Source organism: Emys orbicularis, chromosome 8 (assembly GCF_028017835.1).
Source record: "Emys orbicularis isolate rEmyOrb1 chromosome 8, rEmyOrb1.hap1, whole genome shotgun sequence".
Classification (NCBI taxonomy): Eukaryota; Metazoa; Chordata; order Testudines; family Emydidae; genus Emys; species Emys orbicularis.
This window is the reverse complement of record NC_088690.1, coordinates 57,966,600-57,987,922: the sequence shown is the minus strand read 5'-3', so window position 1 is coordinate 57,987,922 and position 21,323 is coordinate 57,966,600. Positions and strand designations below refer to the sequence as shown.

The following is a 21,323-nucleotide window of genomic DNA, read 5'->3' as shown; positions in this document are numbered from 1 at the left end:
AACACTTAGTATTTTCAGAAGCAGAATGTGTATGCACCCTTAAAAGCAATCTATCTCCGCACAGGTCTTTTATAGCTTTGCACTGGAGTGAAGATAGCCAGAGTATAAATTAATGCATTTACTGACGTCAACGCTACTCCTCCGGTGCCTTCTTTCCTTCCTAGCGAGCCACTTTTATTAGCTTGGACGTGCTGCACTGTTGGCTGGTGATCAGCTTCCAGTAGTCAATGAAATACTGTCCCAAGGAACCATTATTCTATGTCTAAATCTGACAAGAGTGGCATTTGACAAGGGAAAGGGGAATATGTGGCAGCTTAGGATGTTTCCAGGCTTCATATGGTTCACAACTGTAATGGATGAAAATATTAACAGTGGTAAACTCCTTCTGAATTGCCTTTTCCATTCTAGGTCTAAATCTAGGCCACTCCACATAGGACGGTGAGAGAGAAGAGGGCCTGTTGTCCACACAGCAGTATGTCCCAGGTACAGAAGAATTTGGGATCACATCCATCCTTCATTTTCCCCTCAGGCAAGTTGATGAGGCTTAGAATCAGACGAAGAAGTTGCAAGAATCATGCCATAGGTATTAGTCCACAAAAGAGAACAGTAAGGTCCAGATGTAAGTTTTCATGACAGGAATCTCAGAGTGGAGGGAAACGATAACTAAGTTTCATTTCCCCATTTTTTTTTTGAGGCGGGGGCACAAGTCCAAGGGAGGTTAGTCCATCACAGCACAAAAAACAGGATAAGCACCACCAGTAAGATAACAAAGAGAATGATGATTGCACACCACTGCCGTCGATCTGGAAGAAAAAGGAAACATCAGTTTTCTACTTCCATGGGGAGGGGAAGAGGAAGAAAGCTTCCTCCATTGCGCTACGAAGGACCTGATTTAAGCCAGAAAGAAAGGAAAGTCTGATGGAAGCCTTTTAAACTAGAGCTACATAAGGAACAATTCAGCCAAACTCTCCTTAGGAGAATCCCAGGAGACTCTCCTTAGGAGAATCCCAGATTTTGCCTCAGCAGTATTACTACGACTGGAAGCGAAGGTGCATCAGCTGTATGTAACTCAGCACAGCTCCCACCCTTTGAGAACTTTGCACCATTTTTTTTTTATTTTTTATATATATATATATATATATATATATACACACACACACATACACACACACACAATGCCTTATATTGCTTCTTGAAGATTTTGCACAAGAGCTCTCCTCACCTCCACCTAAGGGCTTTTGGGACACTGGAAATTTCAGCAAGAGAACGGCCACCAGTAGGAAGGTGAGACTAACCTTTAAAGTAACACTCCATAGCAAAGAATTAGTTAAACCTCCTTTAAAAGGTGTCAAGACTACCTTGATTTCCTCTTCTATTTTCACCTACCCCTGGCCTTAAAAACACCTGGTCTTAACTTCTTTCTTTGTTGGGGGCTACAGCAAGATCCTGAGGGGATCTGGATGGTGACCACACAGTTCGACACTACAGCTGCAGCTTAATGGAGGGAGAAAGGTGGAGTTTTAGAAGCAGAATTTGTCAAAGCCCTGGAAAGAAGTTTGGAGGTTCTCTAGCCATCATCAGACCAGGTCCTGGAAAAAGTCTGTGTTATGCAATGCACTTTTAAAGGATGAAGGAAAGACTGTCATCTCCCTGCTGGTGCTCCCCACAGGCTATATCTGCATTGGCAAAGCTAGGCCCATACTTCACCACTAGCGCAGTTCCACAAGTGGTGGCAATGGTGGAAGCTGTAGACAGAGCTGCTTGTATCACTCATCTAACCATGCTCACACCATAACTTCCATTATTGCTACAGTTAGCAAAACTGCACTAATGGAGACCCACAGGTCTCAACTTTTCTAGTGCTGAATCCTTAGTTTAGGATGCAGTTACTAATAGAAACCACAAGCCATCTTTTCTAAAAACGTCAGTCTTTCACAACAATTGAAGGAAACTGAAGTTTATTTTCTGATCATTAAACCTGTGTCTGGGGGAGAAAACACCAAAGTGAGTTGTTTGCCAGCTGTCTGTAGTGCTAAGTGACATGTCACTTCAACTGAATGTTCACCAGCAGGACTGACCCAAATGCTGCATTAATCCAACGGTTTGATTTCAGATGCAGTTTGTATATGGCAGAAAGCACTTCTCACCATGTGATTCTGTGATGCTTACTGCCTATGGACAGTGACTCACAGAACATCAGTTCTGAAAGGGTACCAGGTGGTGATTTTTAATGGATCCCCAAAGCAGCAGTCAGATAACTGGGCAACTAACACTGACAGGCTGATAGTATATTATATTATCTGACTCCTGTAATATACCCACTGCTTCCAGAGAGACATGAAACAACCATGAAAGAGAAGATAATACATTTAGGTAGACTATTACAAAGCACACACACACTGTTTATAAATGAAAACAACTCTGGGGAGTGACACTTCCTGGAAGTCAGCCTACACAATCAATCATACTTCCTGTTTTTATTACCCTTGGCATCCTGTCAGCTCTGGGACCCCCTTTCAGGGTTCAAGTAGTGCCTTTTTTTTTTTTTTCTTGGAGGCTACGCCTGCCCAGACACCATCTTTCCTCCTACTGAGGGCAAGGAGCTTTTCATCTGACACTGTTCCAGTGTAAAGCTAAGACTTAAACTAAGCTTGTTCTTGGAGTCTTTATTCTGAACACTGAGGCACAGGGGAAGACCTGGAGCATGAATTGCACAACATGATTAATTTAGAGCATTTCTCATTCATTTCCTGTTGCATTTTAGAAAAACTAACCTGATGCCTTTCAGTTCTCAGGTGAGAATCTCACCAGCTGGATGCATGAGCTCACCATTGGCTTCAGGCTTCAAGACACAGATGAGTGCTGAGGAGGCATTGCTAGATTTGGGGTGTTTTTTTGGCAACCAATCCAATAAGCTACTAGAAGCCTTCAATAATCTCTCCCTCCTCTCACACGCTCTAGAATTAAGCTATTTGCTTTGGCACCTTTGAGATTTACTATCCACAGCCTTTGGACGGTGGCAGATGCTAGCATTCCTGTGGCTGGGTGTAGTTTCCACGCCTGGAGTGAAGATTCAGGCTGGGTTTTGTTTCATTCACAAAAAGAACTCCATAAAGCCAAACTCCATGCCGGGAGTACACTGTGGGCAGCTACTGCTTGGACTTTACAGCAAGGAAAAGCCACCTGCTCACATGGGGTTTAACTAAAGTTCTCTAGCTTGCTTCATGCTTAAGCATCCTCCAAGCTTGTAGGAACCTACAGTAAAACTTGAAAGTGGAATGATGCAAAAGCTATTACAATTGTAGTCCCAAGGTACATTCTCACCATGTAGGTTGCATAAATGATAGAAAAAAAATCTGCAGGTGAAAAAAGGCTGAGGAATAGGCTAAAAAAAAAAGGACAGTCCCAGCATGAACTATAAATTGCCAGGCTCTACACTCAAGTAGCATAAGATTATCTTTCCCTGGCTATTTATACACTGAACTGCTTCCTGTCTTGCCATGCTCTCAAAAAACATACTATTTAAGAGAAACTACTAGACACTAGTCCCAGCTCCAGGAGACGACACAGCACATTCCAGACCTCAGACTAATGTAGCTTTCATTCCCTGGTTTAGAAGTCAGAACCCATTTTCCGCCACCTACCACTGGTCATGTGGGACACTTTTGCAAGCTTCTTCATAACATTATCAAGACGTGACTGAGTGTTGTCTAACTCATGAGAGAAGTCATCCAACATCCTGGGGACAAAGAAGAGGGGAGCTGTGTCAGGTAAACAACCTAAGCAACTTGTACTGATTAGTTAGCAATGTATCTCAAGGACTTCACTACACGCACAAGACTGTCACACACCTACAAAAAATAACCCAATCCCCAGGCAAAGTACAAAAAAACATTTTAGGGTCTTATTTGATAGTGTCAAAACAAAAATTTGCTCAACCAGCAGTTTTACTCTGGTGGTAAATGAGAACTCATTTGGACTAATTTTCTAAGTGCTTTCCCTGATGTGTGAAGTCAGTACATAAGCCGGCTCTGGTGATCTCTGCAAGGCGAGTAGTAGATGATAAACATTTGATCCAAAATTAATGAAACATGTTTAGGCTTAACCATTTAAGGTCCAAAATGTCACATTGTTAAAAGCTTTGTCGCTTACGCGGAGCGCTTAATTATGTATCATAAGGGAATGTGATTTCGAATTGCTGTTAAGTATCCTACCATTCTGGTTTTAAATGCTGTAGGAAAGTTACTAAAACCTGTCCGGAGCTGTTTGATCACTGTCAAGAATCCATTTTGAGAGAGAAGTACATCCAGGATAAACTTATCACTTATTCTTGAACAGGTAAGATTTTAAAGCTTCCTTGACCAGTTGCTTTGCTTTTAAAAGGATTAAGTTTCTTCTCTCCCTGTCTCCCACCGTTTTCCATTGTTTGTTGTCTCTTCCCATTCCATTTGTTCTGTTCTTTGCCTCCCCCTCCCCCCCCTTTTTAAGAGAACACAAGCCAACAGGGGATGGATCACTCAATGATTGCCTGTTCTGTTCATTCTCTCTAGGGCACCTGGCATTGGCCACTGTCGGAAAATAGGATATTGGGCTAGATGGACCTTTGGTCTGACCCAGTATGGCCACTCTTATGTTCTTATTGCTTTGCCTTGTTTACTAGTATGTAGTTACTTATGATGTTATCACTATAGTTCTTGAACCACTGTGTTAATTTGTGCTCTGGGAGCTGCTTTGGTAGCACAGAAGGACACTGCAGAGTTACACAAAAGATGTGTTTAAAGTTTCTCAGAAACCGTTAAACATAGGTATGAACCACTAGTCTTATTGAAAGTGAAACTGCTATCCGGTGTCACTGGAAACTCCAGATATACTATTTGATTACAGAATACATACTTGGAAAGAAGACATCTAACTTATATATAAATGTATGGATGAAAACTGCTGCTGTGAGCTACCCTTTAATCCTTTGTGTGTGCAGAATTTTTTAGCTATGATTGAATAGTATTTGGGATCTCCTGTGTGTCACTAACCAGGCTGACAATATTATTCCAAAGCCACAGTCAGCCAATGATATACAGCTCTTGTCCTTTGTGGGCACAGGAGCACCAATAGTTACATTTTAGTGTTATCACCAGCCCTTCCCCATGTCTTATTCCTGAGAACTCCTACAGCCTGGGGTTTGTTTCTCAGCACTCACACTGCTTGTTCCTCCAGCTCCCCACCAATGCGCTGGGACATGTTCTTCAGCACCCCAATGCTGCCAGAGACCAGTTCCAATTGCTCATCCTGCTGCTCCACAATCAACTGGTGCCAGAGAGAAGGGAAACAAACAATTAAAATCCAACATACAGAGCCCAATGCTCTGCCACATGCCTGTCCAAACTGGCAAGGCAGCAAGCAGAGTTTAGAAATAGGCTTGAACTTCTAGTGACTAGTCCTGTAATTCAGAGGAATACTTAGTGTTGGTCAGTCCTGAAGAATGACTGTCAAAGCAGCACGATTGGGTTCCACATCTGTCCCAGTAACTCCTTATCAAGTGTTCACTTGACAAGTAAAATGGAATTGTTCCCTATCAGCCTTGCAAATTCAATGCAGGCTTAGAATCAAGATGGGTTCTTGCCATCTTGCATATTACCAGTAGAACAGTTCTGTAGGCTACTGCAAGCCTGATGTCATATTTGTGCAATCCCATTACCTTTAATGGGTGGAAGAGACTGGAACTTAGTAGCAATTCTGATGATGCATATGATGGAACAGAATCCAGATCGCATTGCAGAGTCAGCATAGCTAAGAGTTAACATAAGTACAAAACTAGTCACTAAAATGATCGGATATGACTGAATCAGGGATGGCAAGGTATTTACCAAAGGTGTGTTTTACTGTACTGGGCAACATTAGTTAGTCCCAGTTTAAAGCATTTTCTATTTAAAAAATTTTCATTAAGGCACATGTTACACTTCATTTTAGTTACATATTCAAGTTGTGGTTACTTAAGGCAGATTTAGGGCTTAAATAAATAAAATTGCTGTGATTAATGTAATTATGCTACTGAACACTGGAATGTCTGTATACATTTTGATTTGCTATTTTCTCAAGGAAGCTATGTAATATTGAAAACTGAAATGACATGTTGAAAACATTCAATGATATGAAAATGACAAGAATGCAGAGTGGCAGGCTTGAAGCACTGAGCAATCAGAAGTGATAGAGCTGCAGACTGCCAGTCCAGGTCCATTAAGTCATGCAGCATTCTGTAGCAGCAGACCAACTTTGATGATGTGGATATTCCTGTTTTGAAAGGATGTATCCCCAGTTTGAAAAGATTTGCTCTATGGTTGCTGAACTTCCTGGACCCTGTCCTAAACAAATTTCTCCTAGGGAATTGCCAACTCTGCTCTGAATACACTAAAGAAACAGTTGTTAGGTAAGACTATACCATTTGACTTTGGTGCACAAACACATTTTAAAGATCTATCAGCTGCCCTTTACAAGGTCAGTACGTAGTTGGGATTATTCAGTCACTTAAAGAGCTGAAAAGTTTGTCTGGAAATACTTTGTGGAGAATGTTACCAATACCTCACTTCATTTCTTCCAAGAACCTATGCTTGGGTGGACAGCTACATATAAACTTGGGCACTGTCCAGACAATTCTTCAAATGAGCTTGCAGCAGTCAAAGTAAGCTACCCTACAATGGTTCCTAGCAGCGCTAATGATTGATTTTCTATTAAATCATAAATGTATTGTCAAAAGCACAAACAAGTAGACATTACCGTATAGAGCTAGCTTATTTTATTTTACTTAGCTGTAACTATTACATAACCTTACAAATGTATGTTGTTACATCCATCTTGATTAGCCTATCTTAAGCAGGCAGAGCCCATAATACTAGTGGTTTGTATCCCACACTGGCTCCTCAGCTAATTCAAGGTTCTGGTCCTAATCTTTAATGCACTAAATCAGAGTGCTCAGATAAGGTGATGAACATAGTACAAATACTTAAGGGAGTGGGGCCTCACTAACGCAAAGAACATTTCAGTTCAGTGGCACCTGCTCTCAGGGGAGAAGCTGAAATTGTCCATGCCCATGTGTGAATTCTCAGCATCTATAGCCAGTCTCAGTGGAGGGTCTCTGACATTAAGTCTTCTTACTACAGGTGATCAGAATGAACCTAAGCCAGGCTGACTTTAGGGGAAAATCCATCTCCTCCTCCCCCACCCCCCCAAAAAATAAAATAATAAAGTCCTAGTGCAATAGAAGCTAAAAGCATACATCAAAGGACAAGAGAGGCTAAGATCGGGGTTCATTACAGATCAATTTAATACAACTCAGCATTATAATTTGGCACACAAATTTTACAGTGAAGGGTCCTCTTAGGGGTGGAATAAATGCATCCGTTTTTTCTTTGAGAGATGAAGAAAAGTCAATGCAGCAATATCAAGGGGTATTTAATGCGTCAGCCCTAAATGAACCTTTATTCAAGATACATGTAAAAGCAGAGTCATTTTTTGAACTGGAATGGAGGAATTTGGCAGAATCAGGTATTCTCCCCACCCCCTTACGTTTCTATGCTTCACAAAGGATTTCATCAGCATGTGGCATCTTCCAGATGGGTTATATCTTTTAGTTGCCTTCCACACAGACCTATACATCCAAGCCCTAAACTTTAAGTTTGTATGCCAAAACGTACACACCAAAACCACCTTAAGCACAACAGTCAATATTTAGGTGCCTACAACAGGTATGTAGGCAACCAACATTGAAAACAAATGGGCTCTCATTGTATTGAGCACAGAAGATGGCTCATGGCTGGATGTTTGAAGACTTTTGGCTATTAGTGCCAGTACCACCATCTCCTTACACGGCCATTAGCAAGGGATCCATGTGCTCTATCATGCAGGAAATACTATACCTGCTGCTGAGCCTGTTGCTCCTCAATGAAGTGTGAATTGGCTAACTGTAGCTCTCGATCCAAACCGCCATATTTATCTGATCCAGAGCTCCAACTCTGACCTCCACTTTCTCCCAGCAGTGCCTGTATACATACACACAGGAGAATTTAATCAGTAAGACACTCCAATATATGGTCATGTCACCTCACCTAAAACCAAGTTCCAAGTGGAGGCAGGAAAGACGATTAAGTAGTTCCCCATGTTACCCAACTCAGTATATACAAGAAGTCACTTTTGTTCCATCTCTATTCCTATTCCAGCAGCAGATTGCTGTAGTTGCTGGCCCTTAAACAGGAGAATGGATGGAATGTTGGGGGTCACACGGTTCTGTGACTGCTGCAATTGGGCAGCTGGAGAGAAGGAACAAATATGAAGAAAAGTGCACTGAGAGCAGCTAGACCCACTTGGTGAGGAGAGAGAAGAGGACCAGGCACTGAAAGAAGGTTAACAGGTGCCAGATAAAGTGTGAGCATGGAACAGAAGGTCAGGGAAGGGGAAAAACAGAAGACAAGCAGTAAGCCAACAGAGAATAAACACTGTCCCCAAAAAGGTTGAGTACATTGCTGGTTCTCTCCAGTGACTAAGAAATTAGTTCTGGCTAGGACTTCCTGGTTCAGGGGTGGCAATCCTAGTGTTATTTAACCTGGTATGAGAGTTAAGTGAACTTGCAACCTTATACCTATATTCCAGATTGTCAATGAACTTTTTCTAATAAGGCAGCATTCAAGAGAACTCACTTACACCATGATACTAATATCTCAGTGGTGACTTGCTACTGGTCACTGCTGTCATAACTTCCTTCAGACTGAAAAGGGGTTGGGGGAAGAAAGGAACTCCAAAAATAAACTGCAGAATCCAGTAGCTTCCTTCAGGTGTTATCAATGCTAGGATTGGGTCATACTGTTCTATCTCAGCTGCATTCTTACTCCTGGCAACATCCAGATACTGGGAAAGTAGGGAAATAAAGCTTTAAGGACGGGCATAAGTGAGTCATGACTATACTTTAAATGTTGAGCAAGAAGTTGCATTAACCATATAATGATCAGGCCTGCCTTCTCCTCACCAGCCTGTCTGGAAATTTGACACTGATGAATCTACTGAAAAGTCAGAAATGTATCTTCTGTATTAAGTGATTTATGCATGCAGACACTTCAGTAGAGGCTGCTCTGGAGGTCACTCTGCAATTACTTGTAACTCTCTCCTGCTAGTGGAGGGGCAGGCAAACTTTTTGGCCTGAGGGCCACATCGGGTTTCCAAAATTGTATGGAGGGCCGGTTAGGGAAGGCTGTGCCTCCCCAAACAGCCAGGCATGGCCCAGCCCCCACCCCCTATCCAACCCCCCCTGCTTCTCACCCCCTGATGCCCCCTCCCAGGACTCCTGCCCCACCCAACTCTCCCTGTCCCCTGACCTTCCACCCCGACTGCCCCCTGGGGACCCTTGCCCCATCCAAGCCCCCCCCCCCTTTCTGACTGCTCCCCTGGTATCCCTGCCCCCATTCAACCCCCCCCTCCATTCCCCACCCTCTGACCGCCCTAACCCCTATCCACACCACCCTGAACTCCCTTGCCCTCTATCCAACCCCCCCTGCTCCCTGCCCCCTTACTGCGCTGCCTGGAGCGCCAGTGGCTGGCGGCGTAACAAGCTGCTGTGCCGCCCGGCTGGAGCCAGCCATGCCACTGCACAGCACAGAGCACCGGGTTAGGCAGCGGCTCTGCAGCTGCGCTGCCCGGAAAGAGCTTGCAGTCCTGCCACCCAGAGCATTGCACCAGCCGCGCAGTAAGCTGAGGCTGCAGGGGAGGGGGACAGCAGGGGAGGGGCCGGGCAGGAGGGTCCTGCGGTCCGGATGTGGCCCGCGGGCCGTAGTTTGCCCACCTCTGTGCTAGTGTAAGTCATGTCTACTTACATTACAAGCAGAGACAAGTTGATGACCACGTCCTTTACACCAACTCTTTCCTGACTCCTCTTATAATGAGGCTTTGCTATGTTTACATAGTCAAATAGATATTGCTAAACATAGGATTAGAAGCCATGAATGCTAGAATTACAGTCCTAGATCAGAGACTCATAACCTCTCAGATTCCTCCTCTGAAAAATGGGGATATTTTTTTCCCTCCTAGGAGCAATGCAAGACTGGATGGTGTATAAGCAGTTTGAAGCAAAAACCACTGAGTAGTAACTTATTACCTTGTGTGAAAGGTTTGGAAAGCAACCAGAGCAAACTGTGCCCGCAAGAATAAGTATTTTCACTGATTACTAGCCACAAAAAGATCACATGCCAGCAAAATGGACGCTTTTCCAGTTTAAGATAGATATTTGTTTTTTTGTAAACAAAGCTTCTGGTGGAAACAGGGTAACAAGATGCATGCTGGCAGTCAGGTGTTTAAACTGGCATTTATTTTGTTTAATACCAATGTACTCTACCTTAAGGTACATGAGCCCCTTAGCCAAGTCAGTGTACTTTCATCTAACATGTAGCTTAAGTCAGCAGCTACTATACTTGAACTATAAGGAGTTATCAACCATCTCGAAGGATTCTTGTGTCCACTTTAGCCAGCAGTCTGCTATTGGTTCTCACCTTCCTGTTTTTTCTTTCAGACAGTGCCTGCACAGATGAGTTTGACATCTGATCCTTCATTTCCTGTTTATTCAAGAAAAAGGTATATGATCAAATTTTACATGATTGCCAATTTGCTAAAATAATGGCTTAATTAAACATACATAGCAAGTTTTATGGAGGACCAAAGAGCCCTTTACTTACAAGCATGTGCTTTAAAAAATCCTGGAAGACTAAAGTAATATTACAATTCACAGTTGCCCTAATGCTAAGGAAAATGTTAATGAAGCCTAGAAACCCTTGTGGCAGAATATTTTGAAAAGGTTAGTGATTTACTACTGGTTTTGCTCCTCCCCATTCTCCACTGCTGTAACAATGCTTGATTTGTGTAGCTGATTGAAAAAATATTTTCTTAAGTGGTGTGTATGAAGGACTGTGTTCTAGCTGTTGGAAGTTAGATCTCCTGCATTTCCCCCCCCCCCAGTGCCACTTTGGACAAGCCACATTTTGTGCTTGAATTTCTCCTCTATAAAATGGGTATCATTCTTTCTTAAGTCACTATACAAGTGCATGGAAGTCTTCTTTGACCAATGAGCACTTTGAGCTCCTTAGATGAAAGCCACTATGATAGCAGATGACTTTGAAGTCTAGAAGTTGCACTCAGAACAGTCTATACTGAAAGTGAGACCCCCTGCTACCACGGATATATAAAAGTGAAGTAGTGGCCAAATATGATAACTAAAGTGGATGATAATCTCAAGGCTGGCACAAATGTCGGATATCACCAGAATATCTGGTGCGTTCTTGCTCCAGACAGCGACTGATAAAAGCCACATAAGATATCCCAAATATACTGGGACCTCCCCAAAGAATTACTTTTCACAAGGGAGCACTCTAGTAAATCTGTTAGAAATGCTAACTAAAGCTGTAGAGTCAACTATGTAAATTAAAATGCCTAAGAATTAAAAATAAAAAGCATTGCTCAAAAATAAGACCATGCTAGTGATTTATGTTTAGAGGTGTTCTTGAGCTGGGTTATTTTCACATTAGTCAGACTGCAGCCTGGACAAGAGGGGACAGTGTGAATTTACCTGATTTACTCAAGATAAAAAACCAGACTATATAAAGGCAGCCACATAAGCATGGATCCACTACCTTTGTCTGACAGTTTCAGGATTAGTTCCCTAGAAAGCAGGCTTCTACTTCAGGAAGAATTGTAGTTAGATAACAATACTGCAAATAGGGTAAGAACTCAGTTCCCAATGAGAACCCAATTTGGTGGCTTGCTATGAATATCAACTAAGAATCTTGTCAGAACCAGCAGAAATTAAGGTTTGTGTTAAAATATTAAACAATGGTGGGGGGGGGGGGGGGGAAATCTTAAATCCAATTGGGAGAGAATTTCTTAACTAGCATTTACTTATCAGATGTTAACACTCTCTCAAACACTAAAGTTTCCCTTCTCCTTCAATTACTTTCTGGTTGTTAAAATCCCTCCCAACCAAATATGAATCTATCCTACTCATTCAGGCCCAACTAAACCCAGCTGACCTTTTCTCCATACTTATAGTAGTAACTGCTGCTCCCATTATAGTTAAACTGCATTTCCATTCTAACTTTGTTTTCAGTTACAGTAACTCCTCACTTAAAGTTGTCCCGGTTAACATTGTTTCGTTGCTGATCAATTAGAAGACATATTTGTTTAAAGTTGCGCAATGCTTCCTTATAATGTTATTTGGCAGCCCCCTGCTTTGTCCACTGCTTGCAGAAAGAGCAGCCTGGTTGGAGCTAGCTGGTGGGGGCTTGGAACCTGGGTGGACTGGCAGCCCCCCTAAGTTCCCTGTGCGGCAGTCCCCCAGCAGGCTATCAATTGCTGGGCAGTTGAGCTGTCCCTCCCTTCATTGCAATGTGCTGCTCCTGCAAGCCTCCTGCTTGCTGTGCAAGGGGGGTTGGGGTGTGTGCTAATGTCAGGGTGTCCTCCTTTACCCCATCTCCACAGAGCGGGAGGGACACATGACAGGGCTCAGGACGGAGGGAGCTTGCTGGCAGCAGCTGCTGTCTCAAGTTGCTGATCTACTTAAAAGGCAGTGTACTTAGAGTGGGGTCAGCATATGTCTCTCTCTCTCTCACACACAGTCTCTGCCGTGCTGTCTCCCCTCCCTCCATTCGAGCTGCCTTGTAGAACGTGAGGCTACATTAACAACATGTTAACCCTTGAGGGGCTCAGCCGAGTGCTAGTTCATCATTTAGCAGTAAGGCATTCCCTGGGAAATATCCCACCCTCTGACTTCACCACCTCAACCAAGCTTAACAATCATCATTGCTGCGTACAGTATTAAATTGTGTGTGTGTGTGTATATATATATATGCACGCGCACGCGCACACACACACACACACACACACACCTTTTTTTTTTTTTTTAATTATTTATTAGAGAGAGACTTTTGTCTGGCGAAAAAAGTTTCCCTGGAACCAACCCCCACCCCCCATTTACATTAATTATTATGCGGAAACTGGATTCACTTAACATTGTTTCGCTTAAAGTAGCATTTTTCAGGAACATAACTACAACGTTAAACGAGGAGTTACTGTATTTAAAGCTTTGTGAAAGTGATCTTTTAGGTCAAAATTTTCCAGATGCGTGTCTGCCCAAAGGTGAGCTTTTAAAAATCTAAGCAAGAACCAAGTCAATAAAAACCCCCAATTCTCCCTTAGTAAACTAAACACTAGTAACCTTTAACGGCTATAAGGCAAGAACAGCTGAGGGTAGGAAATTGATGTCTGGTATGTAAATAGCATGACATGCCTTTGAACAGTTCAGTGAAAGTTGATTTTGATTTGAATCTTTGAAAGTTTGCACTTCAAATATGCACAGCACAATTAAAACAGCATTCAAAGCTAGACTCATTTCCTCTCCGCCTCTTGCTGTAGTAGAGGCAGTTATGTTGATTCTTCATTTCCAGCTGCTTCTATAGGTCCAGATTGTTCATTGCAAAGAGGAACCTGGACACTTGTAGAAGCAGCTGGAAGTGAGGAGAGCCAGTAGTAGAAGCCAACCAGCTCTTTGCAGACAACAAGCAAGTGCTTCACTGACCACGGCTTGGGAACCCTTATCAGAGGAATTATGCTGAAAATGAGGGTGGTGAGAAATCAGGTAAGAGTTTGATATTAGACGGACACTGGAAACTAATTTCCAGTACTTTGAAGTGGCCATGGGCTTTTACACACTATCACTGAAAATCCCCTCCACAAACAATAAGCAGCCAAGCTCCTTACCCTGACCACCTGCCGTGTGCTTGTGATGAAGGCTTTTCTTACACCCAGCTCTGTTGCATCAAGGTTGAATTTCCGAGGATTTGCTTCAACAATGCGTAAATAAGTCAAGGAAATAATTTAACTGGTATTCAGCATTTAAGAAGATCTAGCTATCCTGGCTGCCTGGAAAGGGCTCCCCAACTCCTATAATTCATAAGTGTAATTGTACCTTTCCAAAACTTTGGTTAGTAAAGTACTAGATAGATTATGTTCCTATCACAACCACTTAAAGAAAAAAGTGTGGAAGGAATGCATTCTACAGGACATGTATCAGCATGCAGAGTCTCCCTCTCCCGCTTAAATATTTGGGTTCTCTTATCTGTACTGTGTAGCACTTTCAGAAGTTTGAACTTAAAATGAAGGAGAAAGACTAGCATCCTCCCAAATTCATCTAATATAAGCTTGATTGCATGAAATAAATTTATCCAACACAAGGTGCTTAAGTGAACAGAACATTTCATTTTAAACTGCATCTTATTGGGGAGGAAAACATAAGGAACACTTTTGCCTCAAAGTACTTTATTGTTTGAAATTTGGGATATAACTGACCGTTGTCTAAACTAAACGGTACATAGTGCAATTTAATGCAAACAGTAACTCCAATGAGAAATTTATATAGAGTGTGATGCATATTTGAGACTGAACTCCTCAAGAGCCATAATGATCTCTTGGCTAGCTATTATGTAGGTCCATATATGATTTATCCAACGGACTGCAGCAGCCCTATAGAAAGGATATTAATAGTTTCATCCAAGTCTTCCAGGTCCCACTCAATGCTCCGCAGGTTATTCCTGAGCTCATTGGTGGTCCAGTCAACTTCTTCTCTTGTAGCTGTGGAGGGATCTTGCAGGAGCTCTGTCCATCTCTGGAACAGCCCCTGCGCAGTGTTCACTGCTTTTTGTACCTCCCTGCAATTGAAAAGAGGGGAAGGTAAAGGATGATTAGCATGTATTCTCTGTATTAAGACTAAGGGCTTGTCCAGATGGAGAAATTGACTAATCTATTAGTTATACTAGTCTTTTCTCTATGTAGATAAACCCTGAGCAGGGAACTGTTGTCACTAATTTTCACTGTAAACCTGCCTGCATCAATAATCCCCAAAACTTCTTCCTCCAAACCCTCCTTTCTTTTGAAAATGAAAGATTCTTCACATACAATGGATGCGAAACAGTCAACATCTTGTCTCCACACACTGCCCCAGCCCCAAGCGCCAGCTCTGCAGCTCCCATTGGCCGGGAACCGCAGAGCTGTCAGCGCCGCGCCTCCGTGTAGGCGCTGGAGGAGGGACATGCCGCTGCTTCTGGGAACTGCTTGAGATAAGCGCCACCCAGCGCCTGCACCCCTGACCTCCTCCCACGCCCCAACCCCCTGTCTCAGCCTGGAGCCCCCTCCCATACTCCAAACTCCTCTGCTCCACCCCCAGCCTGCAACCCCCTCCTGCACCCCAACCCCCAATTTCGTGAGCATTCATGGCCCGCCATACAATTTCCACACCCAGATGTGGCCCTCGGGCGAAAAACTTTGCCCACCCCTCCGTAAGAGGCACATCCCTTCTCCTCCTCCCCTTATTTGTCGCCTATCAAATGGCCTAGCATATTTTGGGGCACTAAACATAATAGCTTTGACTAAGGATACAGTACAACTTATTTGCTTTCCTCAGTCACAAGTAAACTTTGTTAATGGAAGTTTGGGTTTCTTTATTTTGTACCCAAACATATTTGGAAAGTACCAACAAGTGGAAATTTCAAGTAAGGTTGGATGTTCATAGATGAGAAAAGTTACACAAAGGAAAAATCTACTTAAATAAGATGAGCTAAAAGGCTATCCTCAGAGCTAAATTTGAAGAGGACAAAAGCAGAATTAGTGTCATCTGAGGGGACAGCATGAGAGAAGCTACATCTCCTCCTTTCACACAGCATGAGCAAGTCTCCACACTTCTAGACAAACTCTGTAAAGTTTGCCTGGACATTGCTCTGGGTTGGGAACTGGGCTTTTTGTTCTCTCTCCCATAACACCATTTCATCCTTGAAGCAAGTTTCACTTTCACCCTCCACGTTGGTGAACTCTTACCCACCTCTTACCATATTCACAACTGCTTTTTCCTTCTTTTGCTTCCCTGTGTCTCTCTCAACAATCCCTGAACTCTGTTCAGCTTGTCATGATTTCATCAGGACTTGAAATTAAGATAATTTTTCCAGTGCAAGTTTTCAGTTTATTTAACCCCTTCTAGCCCAAACTCTTTGCAACCACATACAAGTCATGCCACATCAATGGCTCTTAGACAATATTGCCCTATGCCAGCAGCTCTCCCTAAATATTGATCTCCCTCATTCCAATTTTTTGTACCTTATCCCCAATTTGAGATCTTTGGCCCTCAGCATTCATGAAGCCAGTGAGCCACTGATTCACCAGACTAGCATCATATTAATTATATCCCTCCAACATCTCCTGAACTCAGAGCCTGTTCCTTCCACCTGCCTACTTGTCTCCTTAGGATAGAACAGTGGCTCTCAACCTTTCCAGACTACTGTAATCCTTTCAGGAGTCTGATTTGTCTTGTGTACCTCAGGTTTCACCTCACTTGAAAACTATTTCCTTACAAAAATCAGACACAAAAATACAAGTGTCACAGTACACTACTACTACTGAAAAATTCTTATTTTCTCATTATCATAATTATAAAAAAATCAATTTGAATATAAATATACACCTCTACCCCAATATAACGCTGTCCTCGGGAGTCAAAAAATCATACCGCCTTATAGGTGAAACTGTGTTATATTGAACTTGCTTTGATCCACCAGAGTGCTGCTTTACCGCGTTATATCCAAATTCATGTTATATTGGGTCACATTATATCGGGGTAGAGGTGTACTTACATTTCAGTGTATAGTATATGCAGAAGTATCAACAAGTCGTATGAAATTTTAGTTTGTACTGATTTTATTCATGCTTTTTATGTAGTCTGTTGTAAAACTAGGCAAATATCTAAATGAACTGATGTACCCCTGGAAGACCTCTGTGTACCCTCAGAGGTATGCATACCCCTGGTTGAGAACCACTGGGATAGAGGATTTTTTCCCCCCAGCCCATCTGTCTCTCTATGCAAGGCCAGCCATACGTACAATAAATGCATGCAAACCCTTCAATGCCACACTTGTGGGAACACTATATAGCTACAATGAACTGGCAACTCATGAGCCAGTCTCCTCTCTCTCAGCAGTAGGCTGGGTTCCAAAATCTGTAAAGCTGTTTTCCCCTCAAAATGCCTGCCTAGGTTCACAGGACTGTAGAGTTTTGCTGCTCTAACTAGAGCTAGGCCAACTCAAGTGGTCACACCCAAATAATGATCACCTGAGTTAACTCTGCAATGAAGAAATACTCTTCCAAACCCCCCCCCCCATACCATTCTCTAACCACTATTGTTTGTGTATGTAAGAGATTTTTTTTTTTTTACCCTGAGTTTAACTGATTGCCTATTAACTCAAGATAGTAACAGGTTTATAAAGGCTAGTCTGGACAGTCCCCACACATTTGCTCTAAGTTAAACATTTCTGGTATACTCTATTGCTCAGCCTAGACTGAAAGACATCACAAACACTTGTCTCCTGGAAGAAATATTTGTGAAACGTAGACTAGCTTTCACAAACATTAGCTATCCCCATTTTAATTGGCAATTTTATTCAAGTACATACAACCCCTAGTGGACTATGGCATAGTCCATTGTACCTCAATGGGAGCAGATCAGGTGCTGGAAATGTGGTCACCCATCCCACATACACCCTTGGAGCAGAGCATGAGGCAGGTGGGGCCAGAAGCACTTACAAGGAAGTTCGTTTCTCTTTGGATAGAAAGACTGAGTAGTGGGGATTCCATGGGAGTCGGGGGAGGGGGGGAGGGAATTCCTCTGCCCCAGAGATTCTCACATGTCATAAAACCTATAACCCCCACCCCTTCCCATTCACCTCCACTGATCTCTCCCATCTTCTCTACTAACCTGCCACTAGCACCCCCACACCACCCCTGCCAGTCACCCCCTCATTAACCCTACCTCTGCCAGTTACCCCACCTCACCCCCATTAACCCTGCCCCCCACCTCCACTCACCCCCCAACATTAACTCTTCCCCTGTCAGTTACCCTCACCCCCCTCATTAACCCTGCCCCCACCTCACCATTTACCCTGCCCCTCCCCCACTCACCCTTTCACCACAAAGAAGGGGTCCTCCATGGACATGGCCAGCCGCACCAGCGCCGCCCGGGCCCCTCCCTGAAGCCCGGGGGGGGGGGGGGGGGGGCGCTTCAGTGTCCCTGCCGCGACGGCGCAAGCTCCGGCCTTCCTCTCCCGCACCACCAGGCGCCCCGTGTGAAAAGATTAGGCGAACGAGGCGAGCCTAGAGAGCCCCAATCTCCTCCCCCCGCCGGGGGGCCGCCCACTCCACCGTCACGTGACGGAGGGTAGCGCCCAAGTGGCCTTGTCGCCGTTTCCGCGAGGAGGGGCTTCCGCTGTCACGTGACAGGCGAGAGCGTTCTCCAGTGGGAAATGGGCGTGAGGGGCGGTGCTCTGTCACGTGACACAGGAGAGCGCATCGCCTCCCCCTGAGAATGGGGTACGTGCCTCACGCGAGGCGTGCGTCCTCCCGCCCTGTAGCACGGGCGGGGGCTGCCGCCTCGCGCTCTCAGGCTGAGGGGAGGCGTAAGTGTCCTTTGAAGCCCCGTCCCCAGGGCGTTGAGGGCTAGGCCCTCAGCTCCTGGAGTCCCCTGGTGAGGGCAGAAGTGCCGTTTCCCAGTCCCCAATTATAACTGGCAACAAGGCCTGAGTCTGCAGAGAGCCTGGTGCGGTAGCTGAGAGAGGTGTCCAGCCCGGTGTGTCTGAATGGTGTGGTGACTCCACACCCCACTGCTGGGGGCAGAGGGGTTCTGTAAACACCCTGTCCGGGGGCTTTGTGTGGCAGGAGACAAGTGCAACAGGCCCCAGGCCACCCATAGGTTAGTTTGAAGCCAGAGAGGCCTTTTTTGGGGTGGTTTGTCCCCTGTCCAGTACTGAGGCAAAACCGAGCATGGTTTCTTAGTAGCATGCACAGAGGGCACCATTTTAAAGAATGTGCCAGTGCCACCGATATGACCTTGCATGCACTGTGCATCTCAGATTGTACCGGTGGGAGCAGAGTGATGCGCTCTTCAAAATGGCATAGTCTGTGAGGCATGAGCTTGCATACACATCACGCTGGCAGGGGCAGGCCCATGGTGTTCCTGGAGGTACCAGAATGTCCAGAATTCTGGGTCTCCTTCAGCACCCACTCTATGCACCCACCTAAGCAGATACTTCCTGGCCTTTGGATTTACAGGGAACCCCTGCTTTTCTTGAGGAGGGGAATCTGCTACCACTCTTGGGGTTACAGAAGGGGGCCTCGTCTCACTGCTTTTGCCTCAGTGGGAAGAGAGTACCCCTGCCACCACAACTCCAAGTGGAAGGTGGGACCACAGTATGGGAGAACCATGTTATGGTGTCTAGGGCCGTGGATGGCCTTAATCTGGCCCTATCAACCCTATTTGTTTCCTTCACATGTCCCCTTACAGGTGGAGCTGGCAGCAGTGCCTAAATTTAAGACTGCATAATATTTCCCATTATAACACTCTGTTTTCAGTTGGTTAAACTTTGCCACACTTTAACCATCTGGGTTGAGATTTTCCATGCCAGATGTCTGCCTCAGGCTGAATTTTGTTGGGAGTTTTAGCAAAAACAGTATAGCCATTTCCAAGGATGAGGTTGTTTTGACAATGTTTAAAAAGAAAAACAAAAAAACCCTTACAGCCATATATTAAAAAAGTTCTAGTGCCTTCATGTTTTGGAGTAGGGACTTGAAATGGGTGAAGAGAGAGCCCTGGGTTCAGGGAGATTTCTTTTACTGTCCCTGTGAAAATCTACCCAAATTTGTCCAGTTATAAATGTTTGAAAATGGCCAATAGCACATGGCTCAGTAGCGTTTAAGAGATGAAAATCTCCTTATATTCCAGCCCCACAGCGTTCTCTAGGCAGATCTCTCAACAATACTGCATTGAATAAGTACATCCTGTGTTGGGCTGGCTCAGCTTCTTTGCCCTGCCTCACTGCATTCCCAACTGGTCTTCTACAGAACAGAGTTTGCCTGCACTTTTGGAACCCTGCTCCTCAGCCCCTCTCTCAGGAGCAAAGACAGGTCTGGGCCAAAAGGAGGGGAGCTGCCCGAGAACCAGAAAGGGTTTTATTTATTTTGTTTTTAGTTTTGGGGTGGGGGAGGCAGGCAAGAGAGGAAGTTCTGAGCTGACATGTTAGTTCCAAAACAGGAAGGGGAAGAGAGAGTGGAGCTGGATTTGCTGGGCTCTTTCTGCTTACCTTTACCTCCTTGTGGAAAAAATGGTTCCACTCCATACCCATTCCTACCTTAAATCTCTTGTTGGCTCCTACACAGTTTCTCTCACAGGTCTCTCTCTGCTCCTTGGACAAGAGCAAGGTAGAGGAGCAAGAGGCCCAGAGCAGCAGGAGCTGCTGGGAGTCCCTGAGCCCTAGGAGGACAATAGAGAAGCAGTAGCAAGGTAGAGAGGGTGCAGCTGGCAGTAATTGGACAGAAGAAGATGTGTTCACTGTGTGCATGGTCAGGGAGGGTGCCCCTGAGAGGGGACGGGCATGTACCTGTGTATGGATATATATGTGGAGCTGCATTCATTAAATTTGGGGAGATCATAGATGTGGGTCACCACCACACCCGTCCCCATTACCAAAATGTGCAACCCCTGTGTTATTTCTGTGTTGTGCCATAAATGGCAGATAATACTGTTTTTAAGGATGTTTCCTCACTGTGTGAACTAAATAAACTAATTTTGCAATCTGTATCATTTTAATCATGGTTTATTTAATTTACACAGTGAGGAAACATCCTTAAAGATATTTAATATTTTAAAAACATAGATTATGTTTTTGTGGTGCAACATGCAGTTACATAGGAATTATACCTTTTGGTCATTTGTTACACTATTCTATGGATTCATGTCAGCTGTACTGAATTTGCTCTGTCCAGGGCTCTCAGCTGTTGCAAGGCATTGTGGGGAAGAATTTAAATAAAATACAGAAGTCATCTGTTAAGAGGAATGTTGCCTGAAGTAATGTAGTCCAATGTAACATTGATAAATATACTCATATTAGTCTTTTGTTCCTACCAATTTGCTGTGAACCAGCCAGTTAGGTCCAATTATGCCATTGCATTCAAACCTTTGACCTGAAAAACATATAGTATATATTAATTGCCAAATGCCACATTCATTTTTAAAAGCATCCTTGTTTTCAGAATGTTCAACAGAATTTTTTAACAGTTCAGTTGAGAGCCTTAAAACTTACACGCTCAGTATTTTCATGCTAAACACAATATCAAAATGGTGAACTAGTATCAAAAGGTTACACTTTCTCTTCAAGCAACACTAGTCACTTATTTGTAATATAGTGTTTAATTCTTTACCTTCTGCTCAA

At 44.0% G+C, this 21,323-nt stretch overlaps 1 protein-coding gene across 1 annotated transcript; it reads right to left on the bottom strand.

Annotated features, from left to right (window-relative positions):
- Nucleotides 1–705: 705 nt before the first annotated feature.
- Nucleotides 706–18,071, bottom strand: STX6 (syntaxin 6). Its single transcript, XM_065409667.1, has 8 exons — nucleotides 18,022–18,071; nucleotides 14,560–14,729; nucleotides 13,783–13,877; nucleotides 10,527–10,589; nucleotides 7,911–8,033; nucleotides 5,198–5,304; nucleotides 3,645–3,739; nucleotides 706–803 (listed from the first exon to the last, which is right to left on the bottom strand). Exons 1-8 carry the CDS (start codon nucleotides 18,054–18,056, stop codon nucleotides 727–729), a joined length of 765 nt encoding a protein of 254 aa, XP_065265739.1. The 5' UTR covers nucleotides 18,057–18,071; the 3' UTR covers nucleotides 706–726.
- Between the last annotated feature and the right edge of the window lie 3,252 nt (nucleotides 18,072–21,323).